General features: G+C 43.9%; 1 protein-coding gene across 3 annotated transcripts; it reads right to left on the bottom strand.

Moving 5' to 3' along the window:
* Positions 1 to 1,982: 1,982 nt before the first annotated feature.
* Positions 1,983 to 27,066, bottom strand: HDX (highly divergent homeobox). Of its 3 annotated transcripts, none has more exons than XM_053473834.1 (11): positions 27,005 to 27,066; positions 22,939 to 23,047; positions 19,911 to 20,057; positions 18,324 to 19,433; positions 17,428 to 17,481; positions 13,732 to 13,878; positions 11,269 to 11,473; positions 6,985 to 7,067; positions 6,438 to 6,521; positions 3,126 to 3,248; positions 1,983 to 2,384 (listed from the first exon to the last, which is right to left on the bottom strand). In XM_053473834.1, exons 2-11 carry the CDS (start codon positions 23,005 to 23,007, stop codon positions 2,259 to 2,261), a joined length of 2,148 nt encoding a protein of 715 aa, XP_053329809.1. In that variant the 5' UTR covers positions 23,008 to 23,047; positions 27,005 to 27,066; the 3' UTR covers positions 1,983 to 2,258. The 3 variants fall into 3 exon arrangements, with proteins under 3 accessions (XP_053329809.1, XP_053329807.1, XP_053329806.1); XM_053473832.1 differs by lacking the exon at positions 27,005 to 27,066 and adding an exon at positions 25,439 to 25,551; XM_053473831.1 differs by lacking the exon at positions 27,005 to 27,066 and adding an exon at positions 25,435 to 25,517.
* Positions 27,067 to 27,268: the final 202 nt, after the last annotated feature.

The following is a 27,268-nucleotide window of genomic DNA, read 5'->3' as shown; positions in this document are numbered from 1 at the left end:
GATAAAGGACCATTGGAACACAGGGGTGATGGGAGTGATAAAAGGGCTATTGGAGCACAGGAGTGATGGGAGTGATAAAGGGCCATTGGAACACAGGAGTGATGGGAGTGATAAAGGGCCATCGGAACACAGGAGTGATGGGAGTGATAAAGGGCCATCGGAACACAGGAGTGATGGGAGTGATAAAGAGCCATTGGAACACAGGAACATTGGAACACAGGAGTGATGGGAGTGATAAAGAGCCATTGGAGCACAGGAGTGATGGGAGTGATAAAGGGCCATTGGAACACAGGAGTGATGGGAGTGATAAAGGGCCTCTGTACGCCTATGAGGATATTCCATTAAAAATCAGCCGTTTCCAGCTACAATAGTCATCTACAACATTAACCCCATCTGTGCTGGATTTCTGATCCATTTCATGTTATTTTAATGGCCAAAATTTGCTTTTCTTTCAAAAACAAGGAAAAACATTTTATTTAGATGTTTTGTGCGTCTGGATTACTGTTAAATTAAACGGAGACTCACGATGACGAAACCTGCTATGTTGGCTCCTGTAGAGAATTGCTTGCTGCTAATACCCCATAAAGCCTTACATTAGTGCAGAGTATAAACAACTTGGTTAATTACCGCCTTTAAGATTAAAGCCGATCTCCTGGATGATTTAAGTAGGCAGATATTTACTTCGACGTATTTGGAAAAATTAAGAAAAGACAAAAATATCCTCTTCTTATCCTTTTACAAACATTACCGCTAATTACCATCATTAATCTCAAATGCTTCCAAGTTATGTTAAATTGCCGCCGTCACCAAAAATAAACTTGACATTTATAAACCGTCGATGAAATAATGCTTATATTTTGTATAGATATTTGTTATATATTATCCTTTCTGTTGACTTCTGGGCACTTTGAGCACTTAACTAATTTCCCATATTTTAACATTAATTATAAAACTTGTCACAAAGCTTTTTAACTCTGTTAAAGGGGCAGTTTAAAGTCCCTGACAGCCTGGATTACTATAGAATAATGTTTATTAACCCCTTCAGCGTCTTCCCTTGAAGACCGCAGTTTTTTTTCAAATATTTAAATTCCATGCTCGTGATTCGCTGCAAATTCGTGCATGGAATTGAGGGGGAGTGGCTGCTGGGGACATCCAGTGGTCAGTAGCAGCCGCCCCTCGCGATCCCAGCGTCCATAGCGACGCTGGGATCGCGCATTATCAATGACGTACCTGGTACGTCCCGGTCTTGAAGGGGTTAAATTACTCTACGTAACCCTCTGTCTGTGCTTTAATATGCAATCTTCAAAAACAGGAGGTAGAAGCTGCAGCCCTGCTGTAGCAGCTGCCCTCCTCTTCTATGGTCCGACGATTCTTGCTTGAAACAGCCAATCAGTGCGAAAAGAAGAGCTCCCATCGAGTGGTTGGATTGTGCCTTTAAGTAAGCAGCCTGCAAGCAAGGATATGACCGTTGCAATGATTCCGATGGTATCTTATTATTAAGGTGTTCCAAGCCTACGTATTAGGTAGAAACATAGAATCTGATCAGACCCATTGGGCTCGTCTAATCTGTTCTTGATGTAAAGACTCAGCTCTTATTCAGTCGTGGGTCTCATGTTAGATTCAGGAGCCATATGCCCATGCGAGCATGAATAAATTCCCTTACTGTATTAGCCACGTCTGCTGGGAGGCTCCTCCATTTATCTACGACCCTCTTGGTCAAGTCAAACTTCGTTCCATCACATCTAAGCCTCTGACTAGTGTTAGATTATAACCTCCTTCTCCTCCTTTGAAATAAATGTATGTATTTAAATGTTTCTATCAGATCTTCTCTCTCTCTTCTCCGCCCTAAACCGACATATTGAGACCCCTTAGTTTTTAATTTATCGTTTTAATCCAGCAAACCATTCACCATTTTTTTTGTAGCCCTCTTTTCTCTCTAACGTGTCAACATCCATCTGGAGAATAATCATTGAACGGCCACCTCCACCACCAAAAATAGATAAAAATCTTTATTCAGGAGAGATAATATCTACGGGAATCCATACTGAATAGCACTTTCTCCGTGGCCTGTGTTTATTAAGTCTGTGAAGCCGAAACTCCTCCAGGATGCAAAATATATTCTATTTTCACTTGATCAAAATAAGTTAACATTTTGTTAGTCCATTAGCTTGTATCGAAGTCTTACAAAGACTCCAAAGCACAGAGTGGCGCGGGACAATGAGACCACGTCATGGAGTTGGGGGGTACGAGCGAATCCTTTACACACTGTCCGGAGTGGTTTTTTCCGACTGAGAGGACATGCTGTACGAGGTATCATCGGGTTCGGGTGACGCGTGGTTATAATCCATGTCTTCAACGTCCACCGGCGGGTCTGCCAGGAAACACTGAGGGACGAGACAGAAGAAGGAGAGCGTTGAGATGAATGAATGATGGCGCTACAGGTCAATGTGAGCTCTCAGAATAACGTGAATGAAGATATCTGGTTCCTTATCATTCCGAACACTTTCTACATCCACACAAAATCTAGTCCCATATAGTAACCATTAGTTACCATTGGAACCTTTGGAGGCACTTTTCATCTTTTCTTTACGATCGCCGGGGCTTTGTGAAAGAAGATGGCCTCTGCCTTGGCTGGCTTTGGTACAGAGTCTACTCTGTTTCCTGGGTGGGGGAGGACACCCAACATATTTCATGTATAAAAGGTTGTGTGACGTTGGAAACGTGGCCTTGATCGCCATAACAACAAATATAATGTCCATGCTAATTAACCTGTTCTGTTGGTTGCTATGGTGACGAGGCCTCTTCACCCTTTGTACCCGAATCACTTTTTATACATAACCCTCTAATATGTGTATCAGTGTTCTAAATTAGAACATTCGGAAACCAATGGGATGCAAGCGGGGCAGAGATCCTACACCTATTGGCTGCACAAAGTCCCGACATTTACAGCGAAATCAGCATCTCCTACACACAGGATTAATATTAGCGGATGCAATAGTTGTTTCCAATGGTATTTATGTATCATGAAGTTACATTTTTTCTAGCGCATGAATTAGAAAGAGCTGGTGAATGTGCCCCTCTTCGTGATTTGATTCTGCTGATCACAGGGCAGCCGGCACCCCTACCTGCTGCTGATCTCTATCGTTTGTTCTCACTGCGTGTATTAAATTCCTCGTGAACGCCTGCAGCTCCGCGTACTTGAGTTTCAAATTCTCCAGTTCGCTCTCCATGTATCGAATCTCTTCATTCTGTCGAACAAAACACAACCGGGCAGGGATATTAACACATCTATCTACTTCCATGTATACATTTTAAGCATATGTATGTGCTGATGTATATTTACATATAGATATCTCCCCTCGTGGTCAGAGCTTGCACGAATGACCTTTACAAACAGCCTGCACCAGGCTGAGGATTCATTCATCCACACAACAACAATCATCCAAAAAGAGGTCCCAGGCACCTAAACATGATGTGTGTTCGCTAATGTATGGGTGGAAAATGATTCTTATCATCTGATCATAACACTGTCTCTTGCATAATTCTATAGAATTAAAAGGTACACATGGGGCAACCCCCCCCCAAAAAGCCTTTCATTCATATATAGATTTAATATATACGAGTTTAATTAGCAAGACATTGCCAGGGTATATGTTTTCAACATAAAGTTTGTAGCAGAAAATAATTAAGTTGTTCACAGCCCCGCGGCTTTGGAAGGGTTAATGATGACACAGGAGTCCAAATGGGGGTGAGCGAGCGCCGGGTGAGTCAACAAGAGCGTGCGCTGGCATTTCACGCAGAGCCGCGAGCGTGTACACAGTGCAGAGAGGAGACGCTCCCCCGCCAGCCACCGGCTTGGCAGTATAGGCGATCTCTGGCTCGTATGTTACCATGGCACCCTTTCTGAACTGATTTAACGACAAATCAAAACAGATTCTCCCAAAGCCCCCATTATGCAGAAATTTCATCAGCCATCTCTCCTGAAGCCGACAGGACTGGAAACCCCTTCAATTCCGGCTTCTCGCCATAAACTACCTTATCGAGCTTGTCGCTTCCACCAAGAACTAATAGCTCTGACTATTTCCCCATGGGGCCGCTAAGAGACAGCTAAACCTCAGAACAACTGGAGCAGGACTCAAAAGCCACTGTTTTATAAAAGGGGTGACAGCTTAGTAATGGTGACCTCCCAAACATCGGTGGCAAAGGGTGGCAAAACCAGCTTAATAATCTATTTCCTATCCTTATATCCCTTTCTTCTCCTTGCAACAAATGGCAGGTGGGTTCGGAAAGGGATGTATCAAACAGTTAACATTCCTCCGCTTTAGCGCAGTGGGAAGGATTTACTGCCGAGTGTTAATCAAGCAGCGTGTTATAATCCCACATAAACTGTCATTAGCGAGCAGGTGATCTGAATGGCGTTCCAGGTGATCTATCAACGCCCGGTGTATGTTTATGCCGGCTTCTATTATATATGCAGACTGAAGTTATTAAGAAAAATAGCGGCTCGTATGTACAGAACTCACACGGAGAAGAAAATTATAATCGAATAATGAAACTTAACAGCAAGAAGGTGGGTCGCGAAACCTCGCCAACCGCTGAAACGTGCCAGAAGCGCCAGCGTGATACGTATTACACAATACATATGGAAACCGAGCCGAGCGACTAATATGTATACATTTTAACGTATGGTTTAGTATAATCGCTGGTATTATCCGAGTCGATATCCCTGCAAACATTTTACGCTCTCGCCCTCCTCGACACAAAATAACATCCTCGACACATCATGTAATCATTAGGCCTTTAGATAATGCAACGGTCGCCTATCTACGGGGGTAACATCCAAAATTCCTGTGTTTTGGGTTTTTTGTTTACTCGGGGGTTAACACCGTTTCCTGAAGCTGATTTTTGCACCAAATAATCCAACCTGTCGATAAAAGAACGGTGAATAGCGTTTTATACAGTGCGCCGGGCTGCCACTAAAGGGTTAACCCTGGATGTTTCATTTTCGGCTTTAGATCAGCATCCAGAGCTGCGCGGAACGAGGCAGAGGAACTTGGTCCATCGCTAAGCATTCCTTTTGAGAATCCCCCGTGCTTTTTCTTCTCCTGGGTTGCTAGGAGAGGAGTCTTGGAGATTCATTCCTACGTTCTGGGGGCTGCTGGCCCGTTCTGGAAGGTTGCCAGCCTTTTTGGGTTTTTTTTCTTGCGATTTCAGCAACGACACCGTTAAGAACGGCCCGGCCAATTGAGCAGCGGCCAAAGCACATCCCGGCGTAGTGAGCAAACTACTAAACGTGGAGTCTACACTCCAAGAAGAGCTGAACTGGAGGAGTCAATGGGGGCTGGAAGCGAATTATTCTTTCTCAATCAGAAATAACCTTTATTAAGTTACTGATTGTTTCTGATTGGTTGAGGAAGAGATTGTCAAGGGGGTCAAGAGGAAGGAGAGAATTTTGGGACAGTAAGTTGATTGGATAATGCTGGCTCTGCCTCCCTGAGACTCCGTAGCTTCCATGAGACCAAGTTTTATACTAAGAATCTCCGAGCCAATTACGCTGATTGCCCAAAGAGAAGCCCCAACTATAGGTAACTTCGATAATGGATTTAGTTCATGGTTAAAGCCGTGGTGTGACTGTAACAGCCCCCCCCCCCCATTAAAGTGAACCAGAAAATGGGCCGGTTGCTTCCTATATGCTGGAAGATATTGCTGCCTGTCTCATTCTTCAAGGAACGGCTGAGCGGTCACTAGGGGGCGCACAACCGCCATGCCCAGGAATGTGTGTAACCTAGAACTCAAACTGTTAATATAATACGCAGGCAAAAAAGTCATTTAACATTCTGCTGCACTCCTGTGACATCTACTTTCCTTTAACCGTTTGAGTCGGAAATTGGGACACATTTTTCACGCTGGGGGGCCAATTTTCATAGTTGTGCGTTGGTCATATGCAGGTTTGACGCAGGCAGTGAAGAGACAGACAGGAGGTTTGACGCAGGCAGTGAAGAGACAGACAAGAGGATTGATGCAGGCAGTGAAGAGACAGACAAGAGGATTGATGCAGGCAGTGAAGAGACAGGCAGGAGGTTTGATGCAGGCAGTGAAGAGACAGACAGGAGGTTTGGAGCAGGCAGTGAAGAGACAGACAGGAGGATTGATGCAGGCAGTGAAGAGACAGAGAGGAGGTTTGACGCAGGCAGTGAAGAGACAGACAAGAGGATTGATGCAGGCAGTGAAGAGACAGACAAGAGGATTGATGCAGGCAGTGAAGAGACAGGCAGGAGGTTTGATGCAGGCAGTGAAGAGACAGACAGGAGGTTTGGAGCAGGCAGTGAAGAGACAGACAGGAGGATTGATGCAGGCAGTGAAGAGACTGACAGGAGGTTTGGCGCAGGCAGTGAAGAGACATGACCTGAGACCGCGTTATAAACATTACTTCGTACCTTATACTCCAACAGAGAGCGCATCTGCTCCACATCAAACTTGCTCGCGGTATCACCGGCTTCCTCCTCTAATACTTCAACTTTCTGTAACATAATAACACGGAGTCAGGACGCCAGTCACCCCGACAGCCAATGATCAGCTACCCATCACACATTATTACACATTATTACACATTATCACACATTATTACACATTATCACACATTATTACACATTATTACACATTATCACACATTATCACACAGCGTGCAAACACAACATATATTTTCCATTAACAGGGGTCTATATTGTAAGCCTTTAGACTTTCATTTTTTTATTATTACGCCCGACATTCCCAGCCCCCCAAGTCAGTAAAAGATAGAATGTATCTGGGGTTTAAAATGGTTTGGGGCCGCTACTCTTGCCATTGGCCTGGAAGGGGGCTATAGGGTTCATTCCCTGGTGTAAAGGTGGTCTTCTTCTAAAGTCAAAGGAATGTCATTCCGAAAAGAAAACCATGCCCATGAATGTCTGCGTTCCATGTCTGGAGCTGGAATCTCCTACTGACCACATTGTGAACGAGGAGAGCATCATGGCGGTCTTCTTTGATGACGATGTCTTCGTTCCGTCCCACCTCGGCCATTTCATCTGCTGCAAGTCAAGGAGAAAAGAGGCCTTCCATTAGAGATTGTGTTCGTAGACATGACAGGTAGACCCACGGCTGGACTTAACCCTTGAGGCCTGGGATTCTTACCATGATTTGGAAACTTTGTACTTTCGGGTCGTTGGTCTCATCTTAGATCCAGGAACCGTATGCCTATCCTATGCACTGTATTAACCTCTACCACTTCTGCGGGGAGACTGTTCCCTTTATCTACCACCCTCTCAGTAAACTTCCTTGCATTCCGTCCATAGACAAACTAGATTGAGTCAGAACCCCTTCCGTACATTTCACGGAACCTCATTTATAATTATTTATTGATGAAGATGGCGCCGTCCTACGCCGCGGTGCTGCGGAAAAGGCTGTATGCAGATTTTGGTGTTATCGCATTATTAAACCTTCAGTGAAATATCCGTTGGGGATCTTTCCTAAAGCGATACAAAGAATGGCCGACGAGATGACAGAATAGCGATTAACTCCTTTACCGCCGACTGCAGCAAAACGCTGCTTTTGAGTAAAACTCATCAAATTATACGAAAAAATACAAAACAAGCAGAAATTCAGCAGCGCCTTAAGTGCTGAGCAGACAAGAAACCAGAAAGCCCAGCTGCAGTCTGGCAACGACTCCTTTTTTTCCTTCTATATAGCTAATGACTACTTTGGCCGGCTATTTCACCTTTTAAACGAGCGCTTATTTCAACGATCCCAGTAAATAAATCCCAAGTTTCACCGATTCCCCCCTCTCTGTGTATCTGAGAGCCTAAAACGCCTGCGTCCCGGAGCCTCCGAGGCTATTATACTCCTCCAAATTATTCCTCGGATAACTGAACTGAATCCTGCGGCTGTAGCCGGTGGGGAGAGAAGGCTTGGAGCTGCCGATATGATCAGTCTTTACAGCGATCAAAGGAGCGAAGCGATCAAACGAGTCGCCGTGGTGATCACAATATACGATCGTTAAATAACAATGTGCGAAACTCTTCCAACACCATGAGAAAGCCTCCTCTGTATTCCGATGTTTCAGGCCTCAAATTGGCTGCTTTAAGCAGCCAATCAGAGGCAAGAAGGCTCACCGGGAGCACTTTCTGCACATGTGCATGGGACCCATACCTTTCAGGCTCGGCTACCCATAGCCCTCCCTTTGCGGGATGCAGGTGGGCGGTCCCCCTGACGCCTCGGCCGGCCCCATGATGTTGGTGGGCGGTTCCCTTGACACTGGTGGGCGGTCCCCATGAAAGGTGGAAATGCATATGGTAGGGGGCTCCCCCCAATGTGTATGGAACGGGGACCACTCGGCTATCATTTGCATTAAAGTGGATATGATGGCTGGAGTGTCCCTTTCATTCTGCTATAGCGAGGGGGTCCAACTAATCCCCCGACACAGTCGCTGCTTTTTTACCCTAATACCTTAATAATTTCCCCGGTAACTTTGTTACTGTGTATTTTTCATATTATCCTGCCGTTCAGTTTATTTCTCGCCCCTCTGGGGTTTCACCTAAATATATCATCAACACAAACAAAGCCAACAGGCATTTTTTATTTTATTCTCCTTCTGCTTTTTTTACCGACATATAAAACCAAGCACCAGGCGGTAATTCTCCCCGTAATTACAGAAAGACACGCTCTGCGGAAAGACACAGACCCGATCGGCACAAAGTAAACAGGAGAAGCCGAGCTCCGGTAATGAGGAGTGTCAGCGGCACACACGCCGGGACTAAAAGGAAAATTGGCAATCTCAGATGTACACGGGCTCGTTATATATATATATATTTATATATTTATATATATAACGCTCGCACCGTGTATATATATAGATGGATGGATGGATAGATAATGGATAGATAAATGGATAGATAGATAGATAGATAGATAATGGGTAGATAGATAGACGGATAGATAGATAATGGATAGATAGATGGATAAATAGATAGATAGATAGATAGATAGATAGATAGATAGATAGATAGATAGAGATAGATAGATAGATAGATGGATGGATAGATAGATAATGGATAGATAGATAGATAGATAGATAGATATAGATAGATGGATAGATAGATAGATAGATAGATAGATAGATAGATAGATAGATAGATAGATAGATAGATAGCTAGATAATGGATAGATAATGGATAGATAGATAGATAGATAGATATAGATAGATGGATAGATAGCTAGATAATGGATAGATAGATAGATAGATAGATAATGGATAGATAGATAGATAGATAGATAGATATAGATAGATGGATAGATAGATAGATAGATAGAGATAGATAGATAGATAGATAGATAGATAGATAGATAGATAGATAGATAGATAATGGATAGATAGATGGATAGATAGATAGATAGATAGATATACAAACAGCCAGATTTATCTGCCCCAGAAATAGCGCAAGGCATTGGTTTCACATCACCCCATTGTACACCGCTGCGGAATATGATGGCGCTATATAAAACAATACATAATAATAACATTGTGGGTTAGCCATTGGTTCACTTGTTAAAGGGCAACATACATGTTTACACAATGAAGGCACACGCGTGTCACATGTAGGAGAGCATTATAATGGAAATAAATGAGAAGATGACTATTTATGAGACAAAGGCAGAGAGGCAGACCCGAAGGGGTGAAAACGCGGATACTCTGCTGGCAGGTGCGCTCCGCACTGAGACGCGATGGAGTTATTTTGCTCTTTATAGTTATTTTGGGCTAAAAGCAGCTGCTGATTAAAAAAAAAACAAGTTTAAAGGTTTGGGTCATAATTAGTCGACGAAGGGACAAGATGAAACATAGAGTCTGAAGGCGGACTCTAAGAGGGTGGTAGATAAGTGGAGCAGCCTCCCAGCAGAAGTGGTAGAGGATAATACAGTGAAGGAATTTAAACATGCATGGGATAGAGATATGGCTTCCGACGTGCGATTAAGGTTTGCGTCTTTACAGTCTAGACGGGGAGAACGGGTCTGATCTGCCGTCACATTCTATGTTCCCTTTAATATGGACGATGGGAACGTTATTACATTCTAAACGCGAACATTTTAACGCCGCACTCTACATAAAATGATCTCCGGAGAAGCCGGAGTATTACAGCGAATGATGACGTTTCATTGCAGGCGCAGGGGCCGCGTCACGGAGTTGGTGGTAAATAAGGACAGGTTTATTCTTGTTTCTTTGATTCCGAGCCATTATTTAACACGTTGAATGCAGCTTGACCCAACGTCGCTTTAGTCTTCGTGGCTAAAAATAGATGTGGGCCGGGGGGGCCGGGGGTTTGAAGAGCGAAGCTGGAATCAAATGCGTTATTACAGACTTCATACCACGAGGTTCGGAAACCTTTAGCTTCTCAGCGCTGCGCGGCGGTGACATCCAGGAACATAAATGGAGCCGTCAGCCGCTGCAGAGCCGCCGGCACGTTTACAATTTATATGTAAAAGAGGCTTGTAGACGGGGTGTGGGGGGGGGGATTGGAACGCTAGGGGTTAATGCCAGCGTCCCCAGGTTCCAGATGCCTGCGACGTGGAAGAAGGTTAAGGAGATGTGACGGATACATTAAAGTGCGTCAGGAGACAATGCTCGCAGGCACCGGCGCAGGCTCACGGTCTATTCATGTCATTGCTGGGGGGGGGGGACCTACTGGTACGGGGTATAACGGAGAGCCTGCGCCCCGAGGGGTAAACGTAACGAGGGGCAGCATGAGGGATGGTGTGACGGAGACGGCTAAACAAGGAGCGGTGCGAGAGACAGAAACATAGAACCCGATGGCAGATCAGACCCATTCTCCCCGTCTAGTCTGTCCGTTTCCTTCTGTAAAGACTTTAATCAGCCGTTGGTCTCGTCTTAGATTCGGGAGTCATAAGCCTATCACATGCATGTTTACATTCCCTTACTGTATTAACCTCTACCACTTCTGCTGGGAGGCTGTTCCACATATCCGCTTCCCACTCAGTAAAATAACTCTTCCTTACATCCTATCTAAGCCTCTGGCCCTCTAGTTTCAGATTTTGACCTCATGCGCTAAAATTTACCATGAAGATACCCCAAAGGCATAAAAAGACACCCTGACGCGTTTCGCATCCCATGATGGACACACAGCGCCGGGGCCAAGAACCTGGTGGACTGATTCGGACCCAAATCTTAATTGGACCCAATGCCATGTGTAGATCCATTATTAGGTATCACGACCTCCTTACCTTGAGAACTTTCCTCGGAGAGGCAGATGGACACGTCATCATTCCGGTCATTATCCTCGCTCACTTCCGCCACTGGATCTTCCCCCGAGGACAGGACGGACGACCCGGATTCAAGCTGCTCGGGGAAAGTAGCGGGACCTCCCCTTGGCGGCGGCACCTCGATCCCCATTAAACGGTATTTCCTTCTCCGATTCCCTATCCATGTCTGAGAGACAGATTGAGAATGTATTAAAAGGTCGGAGAACACCTGATTTCAATCCTCATTAAACGGAAATTTTATACATGGTTGCTTGGAGAGGAAAGTATGATGAACGCCTTCTCTTAATTCCCCTGTCAGGGATGGATCGGCAAAAGGGGCAATTGTTCTGACGTGCAATGACCGGGTGCAGTACCTTGTCTGGCCATGGGGTGGCGTTAGGACTGTGCATTCTATCAGTATCTGGGCACAGAGGACTAAGTGGCAGAACCATTAACCCTTTTACAGCCCATCGTGAAGATTCTATGTGGCGACTCACCAAATGCATTACTCCAATGGCTCTAATACCTGCATTCAAGCAGGAATATTTACCATAACACACTGGAAGCAAAAGAACCGATTGGGAGTCTAATGTATGATCACAGCGGGGTAGAATAGGAAGGAGTCAGCTCCAGACTGTGCAACGCTGAGACTTTTTACATTTTGCCTTACGTAGCATGACATGATGTCATTTAAGGAAGTCTTACTTTACTGGGAGAGGGGTAGATAAATGAAACTGCCTCCCAGCAGAAGTGGTAGAGGCTAAAACAGTGAGTAAACAGGCACATGACTCCTTAATCTTATACGAGACCAACAACTGATTAAGGTCTGAGTCTTTACAGCAGGCAGAAAGGTTTGTATCTCCTGTATCATTCTATGATTACACACATATCAGCAGAATAAATAATATTATAATGTATAGATTTTCCGTTTTATCCCTCGCTTTACAAAGTATGGGATTTTGCTTCCATTCCACTAAAGATGCTGCAGAGGGGAGGGTAAAAAAATCTAGAAAGCTGCTTACGCAGCGATCTGCTTGCCGCCCCCCCCCAATATAAAACGTTATATCATATTCTTGAATCAGATAGATGCGGCTCCTGTGCCGATCGATACATGGCATCTCACCTGAGGCTTCGTGACTATATTTAGCCGCAGCGACAGAATGAGTAAGTGGTTTGGAGCGCGGCTATTCATTATACCGGAGCGGAAATCTATTTCGGGCTCTCGGGCGAGCCGCGTACGAGGCTCGTGTCTCATGCAATTTTAAAGGGATTCTTCGGCGGCGGGATTCATGCGCTGCCACGGCGAGCACAGAGCTGCAAATCTGTTTTATAACCGTGCGATATCCAGGAGGCGCTTTACTCCCCGGGTCTGCGGAGAAGACTTTATTACAGACCCCGTCATCTGCTGCGTGACGCCGGGGTTTATTCACTCGGCTGGTATTTACGATTACTTTTCATTAGAGATAAATGTAACGTAATTCTAAAAAAACACCCAGCTGGATCCCCGTCACAGCAATAAGAGATGAGTGTGTGCTCTCTGAGTCTCGCCTTTAACCGAGCGTGCGCTCACTGCACCAAATATATTAACCGATTTCTTATTACATGAGCCCTTATCTTATTACATGACACCCAGTTACCCAAACATCTGTGACTCAGGATGCACTTATTTACGGCACTCAGCTCCTATGGCTGAGCATACACTCATTGCACTCAGCTCCTATGGCTGAGCATACACTCACTGCACTCAGCTCCTATGGCTGAGCATACACTCACTGCATTCAGCTCTTATGGCTGAGCATACACTCACTGTACTTTGTCCCTATGGCTGAGCATACACTCATTGCACTCAGCTCCTATGGATGAGCATACACTCATTGCACTCAGCTCCTATGGCTGAGCATACACTCACTGCATTCAGCTCTTATGGCTGAGCATACACTCACTGTACTTTGTCCCTATGGCTGAGCATACACTCATTGCACTCAGCTCCTATGGATGAGCATACACTCATTGCACTCAGCTCCTATGGCTGAGCATGCACTCACTGTACTCAGCCCCTATGGCTGGGCATACAGTCACTGCATTCAGACCCTATGGCTGAGTATACACTCACCATGCCCAGTGCCAATGGCTGGGTATAGACTCGCCACACTCATTGTCTGTGGCTGGTCATGCAGAGTCCCATCTGAGTGCACTCGCTTCTTACAGAAGTTTAGGCTCAAGAAGAGATGAAGTGAGGCCAATAATCAGATGCTTATTTTTTTACTTGTCGCTAATCTTGTACCAGCTAACCATAAAAAAAGCATCTACCTAACCCGGGCAGACACGGGGAGCATCCTCGGCGTCACACAAAGGTTTGCTTGTTTCATATTTAGTTTCGACGCGGCTTTGGGTTCAGTTGCTTAAAGCCCAATTTGGCGTATCACACGGGTGAGCGTCTCTTACCCGCACTATTTCGCAGTCCACGTTTAATTCGGAGGCCACGGCCTCTATCTTCTCCCGACAGACCGAGCCCAGGCTCGTCATCCCGTTGTCCCAGTACTTCTTCAGCGTTGCCAGGTCGTGGTCGCTGAACTGCGTGCGGTCCTGGAGCTGCAGGAAGACGACGTATCAAAACAGAGTTTTTCATTAAAAAATATCATTTGTATTGCGTCTCGAGATTCCATTTTTAGAACCTGATGCATTCCTGTTAGCCGCTCTCAATCCACCTTCACATCTCTAGGGTTCGGATCCTTATAAAGATTCCCTAAGCTTGCGCAAGAAAACCTGAGCCGCTGAATAAGCCTTTGGGACTAGTGAAAAGTACCAGGGATCGGAAGCCTTGGATGATTGATAAGCCGCAATACTCAGGATCTCCTGCGCATAGTGAAGGACCATGGGAGTTGTAGTCCTCCAACAGTCTGATGCCAACTGCTAGCATTCGGTAACAAAGAGTTACTGCCTCTCGTCTACTCTACAACTTCAAATATGACTCCAGGAGTCCCGGTCATATCTAGTCTAGTGTTCATCAGCCGAAAAAAATGTTTTGTAATGCTACTTTTATAAAAGCCATAAAACGGGGGTATGATTAAAATAAAGAATAATAAATACATTTTATGATGATTAAATAAATCAATAAGTTGTTGGAAGGTAAGATATTTTGAAAGGGAAGGCAAAGTCTTGGGCACTACATGCCATGATATTACCAGCTTACATAGATAAACATATACATTATATAGCGCCATCATATTCTGCAGCGCTGTACAACGTATCAAGTAGTGCATCGTATAACAATTCGGGCAAAAACAAAAGGTAAGAATGGCCCTGTCCGAAGGAGCTTACAATCTAGAATATATTCGTACAACAAATAATACTAATTGCCGCTGTTAGCACAAGTCAAATCAAGAAAGCACAAGGTATGATGGCTTTCCAGCACAGGGGTAGAAACGTTGTTAAAAGTATCTGAAAACCGCAGAAGTTGGCAAGATCCGGGCCGTTTTTACGATTCGTTGGTTAAGGTAAAGTTCTCTTTTTTTTTTTCCAGGTGCTCTATAGCAAATATTACGGCTTCAGTAAACTCACGAAGAGCGAGGCTTTGAGGTTTTATAGACCCGTCTCACAAATTGCTTTCTGATTGTGTCTAAGGAAGCTTCGGTGCGATGCCTTCCTGATCCGTCTTTACAAGAGAAGACCGAAAAAAAAAACATGAAAAAAACCAGCGTATTCGGCAAGGAAATAAGAGCTCGCTACCTCTTTGTTCCCGGATAATGCGCTAGAACAGCACGAAACAATCCTATTTTGTATGGAAATGAAGTTCTCCCTAAGAAAAAAGGTAGCGTGTGTTTGTCTAACGCGATGCTAATCTGAGTAATCGATGTTTTGCCTGCCGTCAGACTATTCTTTATTTTCCTTTAAAAAACCCACAATTATTTACGCAGATAAGTGGCATCTGAAAAGAAGTCATTAAATCTCCCAGCTTCCAAGGGCCAGGAGCCCAACCGGTATTTAATCTATCTCGCGGCTTACTATAGGTGAAGACTGCTAGGCAGAGTCCGTGATAAGGCTGGAGCAGTCCTATCAGTAGATATTTTATGGGACATTCTATACATCTTCACGTATATCTCATAATTACATAGGTGCTGTCATGTAGAAATAAAATTAAAGAAGCAAAATAATTAAAATAATACAATAAAAAAATAACAAAAAAATAAAATTAAAGAAAAAAAAAAACGTAAAAAATAATATAAAATAAATTAAAAAATAAATAAAATAAAAAAATCAAGGACAATTTTTTTTTTTCTGTATTATAGTACAAAAAAAAGATATTGGGGTTTGCTAAAAAAAACACACATTGGTCAGCAGAATATAAAATAATGTCCGGGGTTCTATTCGGAGAGTTTTGGATTGTGCTGGGAGCAGGGAGGCAATTCACTCAGGTCAACTGAAACAAAGGAACTCAGCAAATCGGCTGCCAACTTCGTGCCGACTCGTGTCATGGTTCGCGGTAGAAGAAAAAAGTGTCAACTTGAATAAAATCGACTTGTAAGGAGGAAGAGAGTTGATTCAGAACTTCATTACATTCAACAGGACTGCCGAACTCAATGGCCAACCCCACCGCCGACTCCATGATGACCACCAACTCAACCATCAAACCCAGCAACATCTCCCAACTGGAGGCCCAAGTCAGCTCAGTCACCTCTTTATCCTGACTGGTAACTAGGATCTTGGTGAATGGACCTTCCCGTGTTGTGTTAAATTAAACAAATCAAAGATTTTTTTTGAGGACATTTGATATTTGAATCAAATTTCGTTTTTTCATAGAAGGAATATATACTTTCATAGAGACCGATATAAAAGAGAAATAAAAAAAGCAATGGGCTGTCTGAGAATTTGGTGCCAATATGGCCAACCATGGCTAACGGGGCACTGAATTTACAAACTTTATTTAAAGAACATAACAAAATATTGCTTCTCTAATATGAGTTTGTTATAATGAACTTGTCAAAGTTTTAACTTCTAGAACTTAAAGACCACAATAGATTATACTTCCCAGTAAAGCTATATGGGGGCAAACGTGCCATGATATCTCATTCTTTTTAACATGTTTCAAAAATATACGCACAGGATCAACACTTTAGCCAGAATTAGGGATTTCTATCACAGAATGATGATGCCTGATGAAGAAAGTGACATCTGACACCTCCAGAGACATCATTGGGACACTTTGTCCTTCACACTGTTACTAATGAATGATCAATAGCCCAGATCTCATCTATTTTACTGCCCTAAATGTATTCAACAGACACTTCGGCTTTAGTTTTAGAACATGGCTGAAGAACAGGCTGAAGAACAGATCTAAGATGTCCTAAAAGTTGCACTCTAGTTCAATTCAGTCAATAAAGGTATCAACTTGACTCTACTTGTCATGGCTAATTCAGTACCGCTGTCTACAGTGATACTGAGAAGATAAAGCGCGTCTCCCGTCCTACTTCGCTCTCCATCATCACACGGTCTCTGATCAGAGAAGCGCCCGCACTCACCTGCTCGGAATTCACTGCGGGAACTCGCTTCGTATAAAAGGCACGCATTCCGGCATCGCTGACTGTAAGAGCTAGCACCACGTGACTTCATTTTTGGGGTTTTATACAGGAATATTCTGCTTTTAATAGAGTTTTAAAACGGATCTGTCGCTTTTCCCCGAGTCTCAATATCTGTATCTTAAGATTCTGTTCTCAGGGTGTGAATGATTATTCCTCCCCATGGAGTTATAACTTAAGAGTACTTAAGATGCCGATTGCTGTTGATTGGTTCAGGCAACCATTATAAAGGGTGGTGGCGAAAAGAAAGGAGAGAATAGTAAATTGATTAGACAATGAGATACAAACACAGCTGGCTCCTGTGTTGTTGGCTCCTGTGTTGTTGGACGGGTCTACACTGAAGAACGGGAAGAAGTCGCGCAGGATCAAGCGAACATCAGCAAGGAAGTAAGAGGGCTTTATTCACTAAATCGTTTACCATGGTTAATGGTTTTCTTGGGAATAAGCAAAACATACTGCTACTTTAAGTTGCCGCTCCGTGTTTGGTGGCAACAGAGAGGGGAGAGACGGCAAAACGTACAAGCTATATGTAGTTTTGTTGAATGAATGTGGCTATTCTCCTTACCGTTCTTTTCCTGGAGCATTCTGTAATCCAAGGCACGGTCAGGTTTCCTGATACCTGTGGTTAGAAACCAACCAGTAACTAAATGCTACCAAAACTATTACGGCATATTTACAAAGCAGAAGTCATACTTTGTGTTTGTTAAATCTAGTTAAAGCGAGTTACTATAACATTACTATGAATATATATATACACACATACATACATACATTTTTATCATCTTTATCGGAACAACAATCGCCTTATTAACCAGCAAAAATATTATCTATACAACATTTTTATTGCTATTATTATTATTGATTATGTTTTCATGTATGCATCAAAATATATTAGATCTTTATGTTTTTATCTCTATTACCCTGTTCTTTCCTTAATTCAAGTGCTCACACCAACATATTACCTGTCGGGTGCCCACCTTTCTCCTTCATTACTTTATCTCTCCTTCTCTATTGGCGCAAACCCACATTGAGCACCCAATTCTCTGGGTTTGACCCGAGGTCTCCAGGTGAAGCCCTGTTTACATGTGTCTCTGGGACATTTTCTTTGGACAGGTAGTGGCGTTTGGCCATGCCCATTCCCCACCCACTCCCCGCCCACTCCCTGCCCATTTAAGACTGTCTAGTGTTATCCCCGCCCCACACATGACTAGCCCTGGGTAGAACTCTGTAAAGTCTACCCTTGGAAGTCCCTATACTATGCTGATTTGGACTTTGAGGAATTCTACTAATGACATGACCTTTTTGTAGGTTGCAAAAATATGCCCACAAAACCAAAACCAATCCCCCTCTTGAGCACTTTGACCTCAACTATCACTTATAGCGCGTTGCCAGTCCACATGCCTTCCATAAGAATCTCTCACACAATTTGCTTAATCAAACACATAACCAAACGTGGCATACCTGGTAGTTGTTTTGGTTCGGCGGCAGTCTCAGTTGAGATGGTGCAGTGTAAAGAGGAGGCAAATTGTTCCGTGTTGCGTTAGCACTTGTGTATTGTGTGCTGGCTGTGTTGTGTGCTGAGGTATTTAGTGACATGTAGTAGTCCCTGTTTGGATACACATTTTCGGATAAGTCTCTTGTATTGGTTGGGTGTGTTTTACAATTCCCTGTCCTTACTGGGACTGGAGATATTGTGCACCTGTTCTCCAGACGTGGTGAACTATTAACCTCAATAAACCTTGAGCAAGCCTGGTGCTGCGCAGCCATCGAGGCCAGTTCCTCTTCCCGAGCATACTCATCATGAGCATCTCCTGTTTCCATTGCTATGGAAAAGCAGTTGCTTTCCACCATCCGAGGTCTCTCGTCTGCACGCACTCCAAGAGACCTTGAAGAACCGTCGGTAGACGCCAACGAGAAGACTTCTCGAATCTCCAGGTTTTTTAAGCCACATGTGGAGTCTCTGCTCCGCTGGGCCACAGAAACGTGTGAAACAGGACTTCCAACCGGTTCTTCTGGCTTGTGTATCCTTTGGCTGCCAGGAGGCTCTACTACACCTTTTAGGGACCAAGACGTTGTCTTTTGAGGAGCTGCCCTCTCCAGCATTTGACCAGAAGGGCCTCCAAAAGTTTTCTTGAGGTACAGGGAGTTTGGAGGTTTTGCTACACTCTGCTGACGAGACAGCATTATGGTTTTATCGTCAAGTTGCTGTAAAGAACTTTTCGACACAGGCACCGCTTGCCGTTGAACAGGACCCTGAAGTTTCAAATACTCTGCGTCGTTCCTCGTCGTTGACCTCGGCAGGGTGGGCTTAAGAACATCAGGTTTTGGAGCGGCGCTCTGCGGCGTGGTCCCCTGTCTAACAGAAGAGTTATTTGGACTGTAAACACAAGTCATGATCAGGTCGCTGCCTGAAGAATTCCGTGGAGGTTGGCTTCTGGTTATATTTGGCACATTTCTGACAGTCACATCTGGAGGACGCGATGGAGAATTGGACACCGGACCTTGTAACGGGGCTCCTGTATCTATATAGTTTTTACTGCTCATTTTTCTCCTTTTGTTTCCAACCCAAGTCTGCGGAGAAAAAAATACATCTATGGGTGTGCATACATTATACGCTTAAAGGAAAAGTATTACTCACCTGGATAGGATAATGAAGATAATGAAGAAAAAAAACAAGTTAGAAGAAGACTTCCCTTCAACCTTAAGCAAAGAATGCCATTGCGGCTTAACACGTATGATCCATGACTATCTTCCACATCACTTAACCCATTCCACAAACAGGAGGGACAGACCATCCATATGTGGACCTCTATCTACACATAACGTATATAAGGTACTTATACCTATATATGGATGTATGTGTGTTCTGTGCCAACCAATGAGAGACGGGCAGTGCAGATAATGAATTTTTCATTGGCTACTTATTCCAAATGGGAGATGTGCATTCTCTATGCATTCTCAGACCTCGGACCAAAAAAAAAAATTGTGCAGGGTCTGCATTTTGGAAAGACACCGTATCCTACACCGTGGACTCTACGCGTTACTTACTCGGACCACGCTGAAGTCCAGCTTCGTTTCTTGCGCGCACTGTAAAATGAGCTGAAAGCAGCTTTTGCTCTGATTTGTCATGCCGCTGTCATAATAACGCTGCAATATCCTCTGCTGTTCTGCAGTAAAGACAGAACGAAGGTTCATCTACGAAAGTAAAAGAAGAAAACATTTACTTTCAAGACCGAGTGATTCCTGAGAGATCGCTAAACTTACTCGGATTCTAATTCTGCTCGCTTATTCCAGAGTAACTTTAATGCGACAGCTGACAATAAAACAATGTTACCCCGTCTCACTTTGCAATAGAAATACCATAACTGCTAACTGTCCATGCGTGGCCAGGAGCAGTCCTGCGGTACAAAGTGGGTGGGACTAGAGCTTCATGCAAGTGACATCATGTGACTGCAATATGACATCAGTGGAGCAGACCGTCATGGGTCTCTCTTTCCGAAATGACGATACGCCAAATCAATCGAGAACGAAAAAATATGCAAAAATACATACATATATTGTAATAATAAAAAAATAAACAGGTAAAAAATAAAAGTGTTCAGATTAAAAAAAAATAAAAAAACACTTTTTTTGATTGCGGATTTATGCGAGAAGCCTGCTTAATGTCAGTTTAAACTCATAGACACAACTCATACAGATCTCAAGTGAGTCCTCACAAAACGAGCATCAGATTAGCTGACTTGTACATATTTCCCTAGACAAGGACACTGCGGGACAGAAAATAATTGAAGGGCTTTATGGCACCGAGACATTAAACGGTGCGCAGTCAGCCCGTCTTCCGAATGAATACGAAGCGCCGCGGAGCTGCGGGTTAAACGCTGAATGAAGGTCCCAGACCAGTGGCTCCTAATCCAGCGTCCTGCAGAGACAGCGCTGACTTCCAGAGATGATTAAAAAGGGACGTAGCGACCACTTACAATCTATTTTTACTTTGTCAGACAACCTTTAACAGTGCGGCGAAGCCTAACACAACAAACAGTAACATTTCCCAGGTACGCAGCGCATGTTACACACAGGTGTACATACACAAATATTTGGGGTCACATAGAGATTTCCTTTTTTTTTTATTAAAGAAAAGCTAATTTTGTCCATTAAAATAACATGAAATGGATGAGAAATCCAGCGCAGACAGGGTTAATGTTGTAAATGACTATTGGAATCTCTTCATAGGCATAAAGAGGCCCTTTATCACTCCCATCACTCCTGTGTTCCAATGGCCCTTTATCACTCCCATCACTCCTGTGTTCCAACGGCCTTTTATCACTCCCATCACTCCTGTGTTCCAACGGCCTTTTATCACTCCCATCACTCCTGTGTGCCAATGCCAAAAGTGAAAAAAAACACACATGCTCTGTGCAAGTGCATTTAGAGGCAAAAAGGGGTGGTTGCTGTTTACATGATTTGCATAAACATACCCAGCATCCCTTGCACCATAGGCTTTCTGGGGCGGGCGGGCGTTGGGACAAGTTTAAGCCTGGTGGGTGTAAGTTAGTGTTTGGCAACGCTGTATTATTTTTTACACCTAAGCGGAGAGGATTTTCATTGATTGTCTCAACTGCACCATAACATATGTAGGGTGCATATATCTATAGATAATGATAAATAACAACACTAGTTTAATGTAGTTCTTAACTACTAGAAATATGTATATATGTAGTGGCAATCAATCTTTGCTAATTAATTGTTATGTATTCAAAAATATTTTGTGTGACTGCTGACGTATCCCAGCCATATACATATAACAGGAGCCTGTCCAGTGACGGAGCGTTTAATTAATGCTGGGATTGTATATTAATGTTATTGAGTTATAACACGCCCTCATGCCGTATGTTATATACGGGATCGCTGAACCCCTACTGTATATAAAAAGGGAGATTTCAAAACGCTGACGTGTCCTGCGGTGACTTGTAATATCCCAATTAATTTCACACGTTAGGGGGTATGTCAGGCCTTATAACGGAAGAGTAAAACGCCATTTATGACAAACCATAAGTACGACGCTGAGCTGTTTGACTCAGACATTAATCACACTGCGAGACTCACATCTGCCTCTCATCACATCAAAACAAATCCCTAGAAACACACATATACATAGATTTGTCTAAAGGCTGTCCTGTACAGCAGGCAATTACTTTCAAGGTATCCATGTATAAAGTGGATATAGAGGCAAAAGGTGATAATTATTGACCTTATTTGCATGTGCCTACCCAGAATCCCATGTGGTTGTGGCAGCAGCATGAGATTTCTGAGGGAACAACAAGTCTTCTGGCTTGTTTGGTGTCTGTAGATGAGTGTGTAATAATACTTCTACTACCCCTTCATTTTAGTGGAAGGGTTTTCCCATCACCTTTACTCACCATAACTTATGTAATGGTATATATCTATATCTATATCTATATGTATGCCTTAGTGCGCTCTTATTTAGATGGAAACTTTTTATTATCTTCTACTCCTGACTCTACTGCTGGTAGTAGTAGTAGTAGTGTAAGACAATGAGAAACTTAATGTGGGAAGGAGAAGGGGAAGCAGAAGAAAGAAGAGGAGGAAGTTCCCTGATTTAACTCACTAAAACCAAAATTATATATTTAAGGTCCAATGTAATACATTAAACTTTGTTATTTTTTTTTCTGGGGCAAAGTCATAACCGGCTTCCTACATATAGTATGTAATAACTGGCACTGAGCTGTGATGTCTTAGGGGTACTGCCCTGAGTCAAGCCTAGGACAGAAACCAAGGCAAATAAGCCACTTGACAAAGGGAGGTTGCCCCATCTTGCCAGCCCTCCGCCAGCAGGCCCAGACTGGCACACCGGACAAATGCCCTACAGCATCCCATTTCTTGTCTCAGAATGCAGCCGCTGGCTAGGCGTGCCCAGCTGCACACGGCGTTAGTAGGGCCCCCTAAGCACCCCCAGTGTGGCCCTATCCTGAACGACACTCTTCTATGCAGGGGCCAAAGAAACGACACACGCCGGAACAAAGTATTTTTACTCCAAACACGCCGCGGTTTGCTGTACCTCTGGCTGGTATCCCTGAGACCCCGTCGAGGTCACTTCCCCTACATTTGGAGCCACCGTTCCTTCCATCGCAGATCTTTCACAGCTTGTATAGTGAAATTCCTGAATCCTAACAAAAAAATGAAAAAAAAATGTATATTATTTATGATTATTATGATAAAATATTATTTAATGCTATTCAAACAACATTCAGTTATTTGGGTGATAAGAGCAACAGTTTGTATGAAATTTATAGAACAAGAGGCTAGATATAATGTAAAGACGTAGCAGATAAGTGGAGCAGCCTTCCAGCAGAAGTGGCAGAGGTTAACGCAGTAAGGTAATTTAAACATGCATGGGGTAGGCATATGGCTCCTGAATCTAAAACGACACCAAAGGATGATTAAGGCTTGAGCAAGATAAAGGGGGCAGACTAGACGGGCCGAATGGGTCTGATCTGCGGCAAGTTCTATGTTTAATTTCCTTTTTTTTTTTTTTCACACCTCGTGGATCACAGGCTGTACCTGATCAACTATATAACCCTTCTTCCCTGGTAAATAAATTACTCTGTAGTCTTTATTTGCATTGCGCTGCATTCCATTCATTAGCATAAAGAGAACGCCGCGGTTAATGGAGGATCCGGTCCATCGGCGGATCTGCGATTCGATATGCAGATCAGCGACCATCAGATAGATCTGCGGACGCCAAGCTAGTCACCACAACACAGAAGGGTCACGGTCGTGGTGCAAGTCATCATGTGGGGGGAAAGCTGGGTGGGTATATAGTGGCTGGGTGTTGGGTGTTGGGTGTTGGGTGTTGGGTGTTGGGTGTTGGGTGTTGGGTGTTGGGTGTTGGGTGTTGGGTGTTGGGTGTTGGGTGTTGGGTGTTGGGTGTTGGGTGTTGGGTGTTGGGTGTTGGGTGTTGGGTGTTGGGTGTTGGGTGTTGGGTGTTGGGTGTTGCGACACAGTATCCACAAATCTATCATTATCACACTTTTTTCTTGCACTTAAGCACCCTGTTGTCGAGCGATTGAGGAGGGTCAGGACTATTACGGAGAGCCTCGAGAGATCTCTAAAGGTAACCAGGAGCAGACGAAGCTCAGACAGCTCGCTGTACAGGGAATCCCAGAGACGGCCCAGGATTTCAACACAAGTGGAACTAAAGCTACGTATAAAGTGCATGTGCGTCACAGAGCCCATGTGATCAATAAGTGAGCCTTACCCAAAAACTCTCTGCCCTTACCGGCATGTCCCTTTTTATAAATGAAGAGCAGGTCCCTACAGACGCATTTTATTAAGCTTATCATTCTCTACCGGATGGACAGAGTTTGTCACTTTTAATTAAATTTAATAATAAAAATCTGAGGGGAAAAAAATAAATAAAATAAAACGAAATAAAACAATTCTGGATTTTATTTGAGGATACCTTTATTTAGGTAAAAAAATAATTTATTATAATAAATAAAAAATGAATTAATAATAATAAAAGTAGCATGGTAAATATTTAATTATGGTAAATATTTGATGTTAGCGGACTGGGTCCTGAATAGCTGTGTTTATTTCGCGGCAAACATATGTAATTATTAAACGCTGCTTCGTTTGTGAAAACGCTGTCAAAACAACTGGTTTGCTTATTTTTCACTGGGTGCTTAATGAGACCAGGGCTAGTATATTAACGCCTTCTATTTTGAAATTAATAATCATCAATTTTAGTTGTGTTTCTTTTTCTCACACACGCATGTTTAAATCCCCTCGCTGTGTTAGCCTCTACCGCTTCTGATTGGAGGCTGTTCCACTTACCTACCACCCTGTCAGCAAAGTAAATTGAAGACAGGCAGAATAGATGTACATACATTTACAAAGACAGTTTCTGGCCCGGGGCGTTTACATTATATAACATATGTAAACATAAACATGTATTTACAAGACATAAAACGACAGTCACATATATATAATTTCTATATTATACTGTATATAACGTTAACAGGATTGTGACCTCTAAAAAAGTGTTCCTATGCCTTTAAATGAATAAATATGAATGTCTGCATGTGTATATGGATCCCACACCCCTCCCACTGGTCCCAGTATAACTTCCAGTCCGTCCCAGTCAGGGCTGCCTCCAGTCTCACGCCACGCTGTGCCAGCCTTGGCAGTGGGAGGTGTGGGCTGTCTGTGACTCAAGGCTCCCACTGCGCATGCTCACACATGGGGGAGGGGGACGGGAGAGACACAAACCCACCCCTTCCTCCCCTAAACACAGGCCGGGGAGGGGCGGGCTCCTCTCTGGGCTTATTGCCTGCTGAATTCTCTTTAACCCTTGCGCTGCTGGTGCACTAGAGGACTCCGAATGCCCCCGTGGGCTCCACAGGGGTTAACAGAGAAGCAGCGCATGTGACGGGTTCTCTCCCCCACCCCCTCCTAAAGCCTGCAGGGCATCCCAATTGCGCCCTCCCCTGCCCGTCTGTACTGATGCCCCCGGTAACGGCCCCTTGCCTGGGATTTCCCGGTCACTACCTACCTACCCCTCCCCAGCCGCAGGAGTCACCGGGGCCGCTCCGGGTCCGCTCCAGTCCGGGACCAGACAATGAAATCAGCGCGTCCGATCATCAATTCTAATCATGATCGTGACGTCACGTCAGACAGCGGCCAATAGCAGAGTGAGATCAGGAGCCTGACATTCCCAGGGCTGGGAGAGGGTGGGGGTGGGTACATGTGTATGCAGGGCATGGGGGGCATCCTATCCCCCTCTATAGCACTGTCAGCATGTGTGAGTGTGCATGCTAGAATCATGTACATGTATGTAAATATCAGAATCCATGTGAAAAGAGCACATTCAGGGTTTGCTTCATTTCTGCATACAGAATATATATGATATAGGATACAGAATATATATGTATAAAACTGCTTGTGGTCACTAAAAGGTTAATAAGGGCTATCCGGTCACCCCAGTGATAATATCATTTATTGATTATTATATATATATATGTATACAGTATGTTTGGTGGTTTTGTAGTTTATAGGTTGAACGTGGGTAGGTCGGTAATGTTTAGTCATGTCGGAGGTAAAGTGTTCAACCTTCCTGCAAACTCCGACTTTAGTGAATAGACCCCAAATATGTTCATTTTTGTAAGATAAATTGAATTTTTTTCCCCAGGGACTTGTCAACTTAAAAGTGTGAATGACAGATCACTCGTAAAGTATATATATATCGAAGTCCTAATTATCTGAGCGATGCCAGTTCCTGCGGGTTGTACGATATGTTGCACTAAGATAAAAATGATTCCCTGGAAATGGCACAGCGGAGCCGGCTCCCTGAAGACGTGGCTTTTGGTGGGTTGACCTTCTGGCTTCTACATGCCCTTGAAGACTTCTACAGTGACTCCTTTCTTCAGCCTCAGAGGGAAGAAAGAGGGACTCGGCTCCTTTGCAGCAGTTCCAGTGCAAAAAAGGAAAAGAGAACCAAGAGCGATACTAACAGAACACGTGTGAAGATCAAAACATACGTCATGGTGGCTCTTGCGGGTGGGATTGGTCATATATGTAGTGATTTATGTAAATAGAATGCAAATAGCAGGTTGAGACTCTCCTGAGACACTATGGTGAGTTATTTAAGCTGTTAAACTGTTCTCTTTTAAGATAATCTCACCCCCTTTTTGTATATATTTGTTTTCCTTGGCAAGCACTTGGGGGATCTCCCTAACAGTAAAGGTGATCTTAAATGTGGATCCCCTTTCCTTGCTTGTCCTTGGCTATTTAAGGCTCGTTGCTGCAGCTTCTGCCGTGGGGTGGTTGCTTCATAACTTTCTCTCCTGTGCATCTCCACTCAGGAGAGTTTTTGGACACTTCCACCGGTGCAAGAAAATAATCACAATCATCATATCTGATTTCAAAATCTCTGATAGAATAAGGGAACTGACACAAACGGCTCTAATGGAAAGCCTTGATAACGAGGTGTAGTGAGCGTCCCACTAGCAAAGGAGTCTACGTCTGGACTGACCATATCGCTTGGGGTGGGCTCCATGAGCTCCCCAGAGGATTACGCGACATACAGAACAAAAAAAAAAAAAGTTTGAGAAAGACTCACTGACCAAGTCCGCCCCGAGTGTTATGGTGAGTCCGGATGTGGACTTCCTTGCTCACAGGTTCCTTGATGGATGCTAAGTCTGAGAAGTGTGTTTGGGGTTGTTGGGTTTTTGTGCCAGAGGAATTTGCATGTAGGGGCAGGAATAGACTGATATGTTGATGGGTTTTGTTTCTCTGTAATGGAACAAAGACAGTCCTGCGCTATCACTCACTACAGTGTTGGCTATTAAGCAGCTACTTATACTCAGGGGAGTTGCTTAACTTTTTTT

Source organism: Spea bombifrons, chromosome 8 (genome assembly GCF_027358695.1).
Source record: "Spea bombifrons isolate aSpeBom1 chromosome 8, aSpeBom1.2.pri, whole genome shotgun sequence".
NCBI lineage: Eukaryota > Metazoa > Chordata > Amphibia > Anura > Pelobatidae > Spea > Spea bombifrons.
The sequence above is the reverse complement of the archived record's forward strand: the minus strand, read 5'-3'. Positions and strand labels throughout refer to the sequence as shown.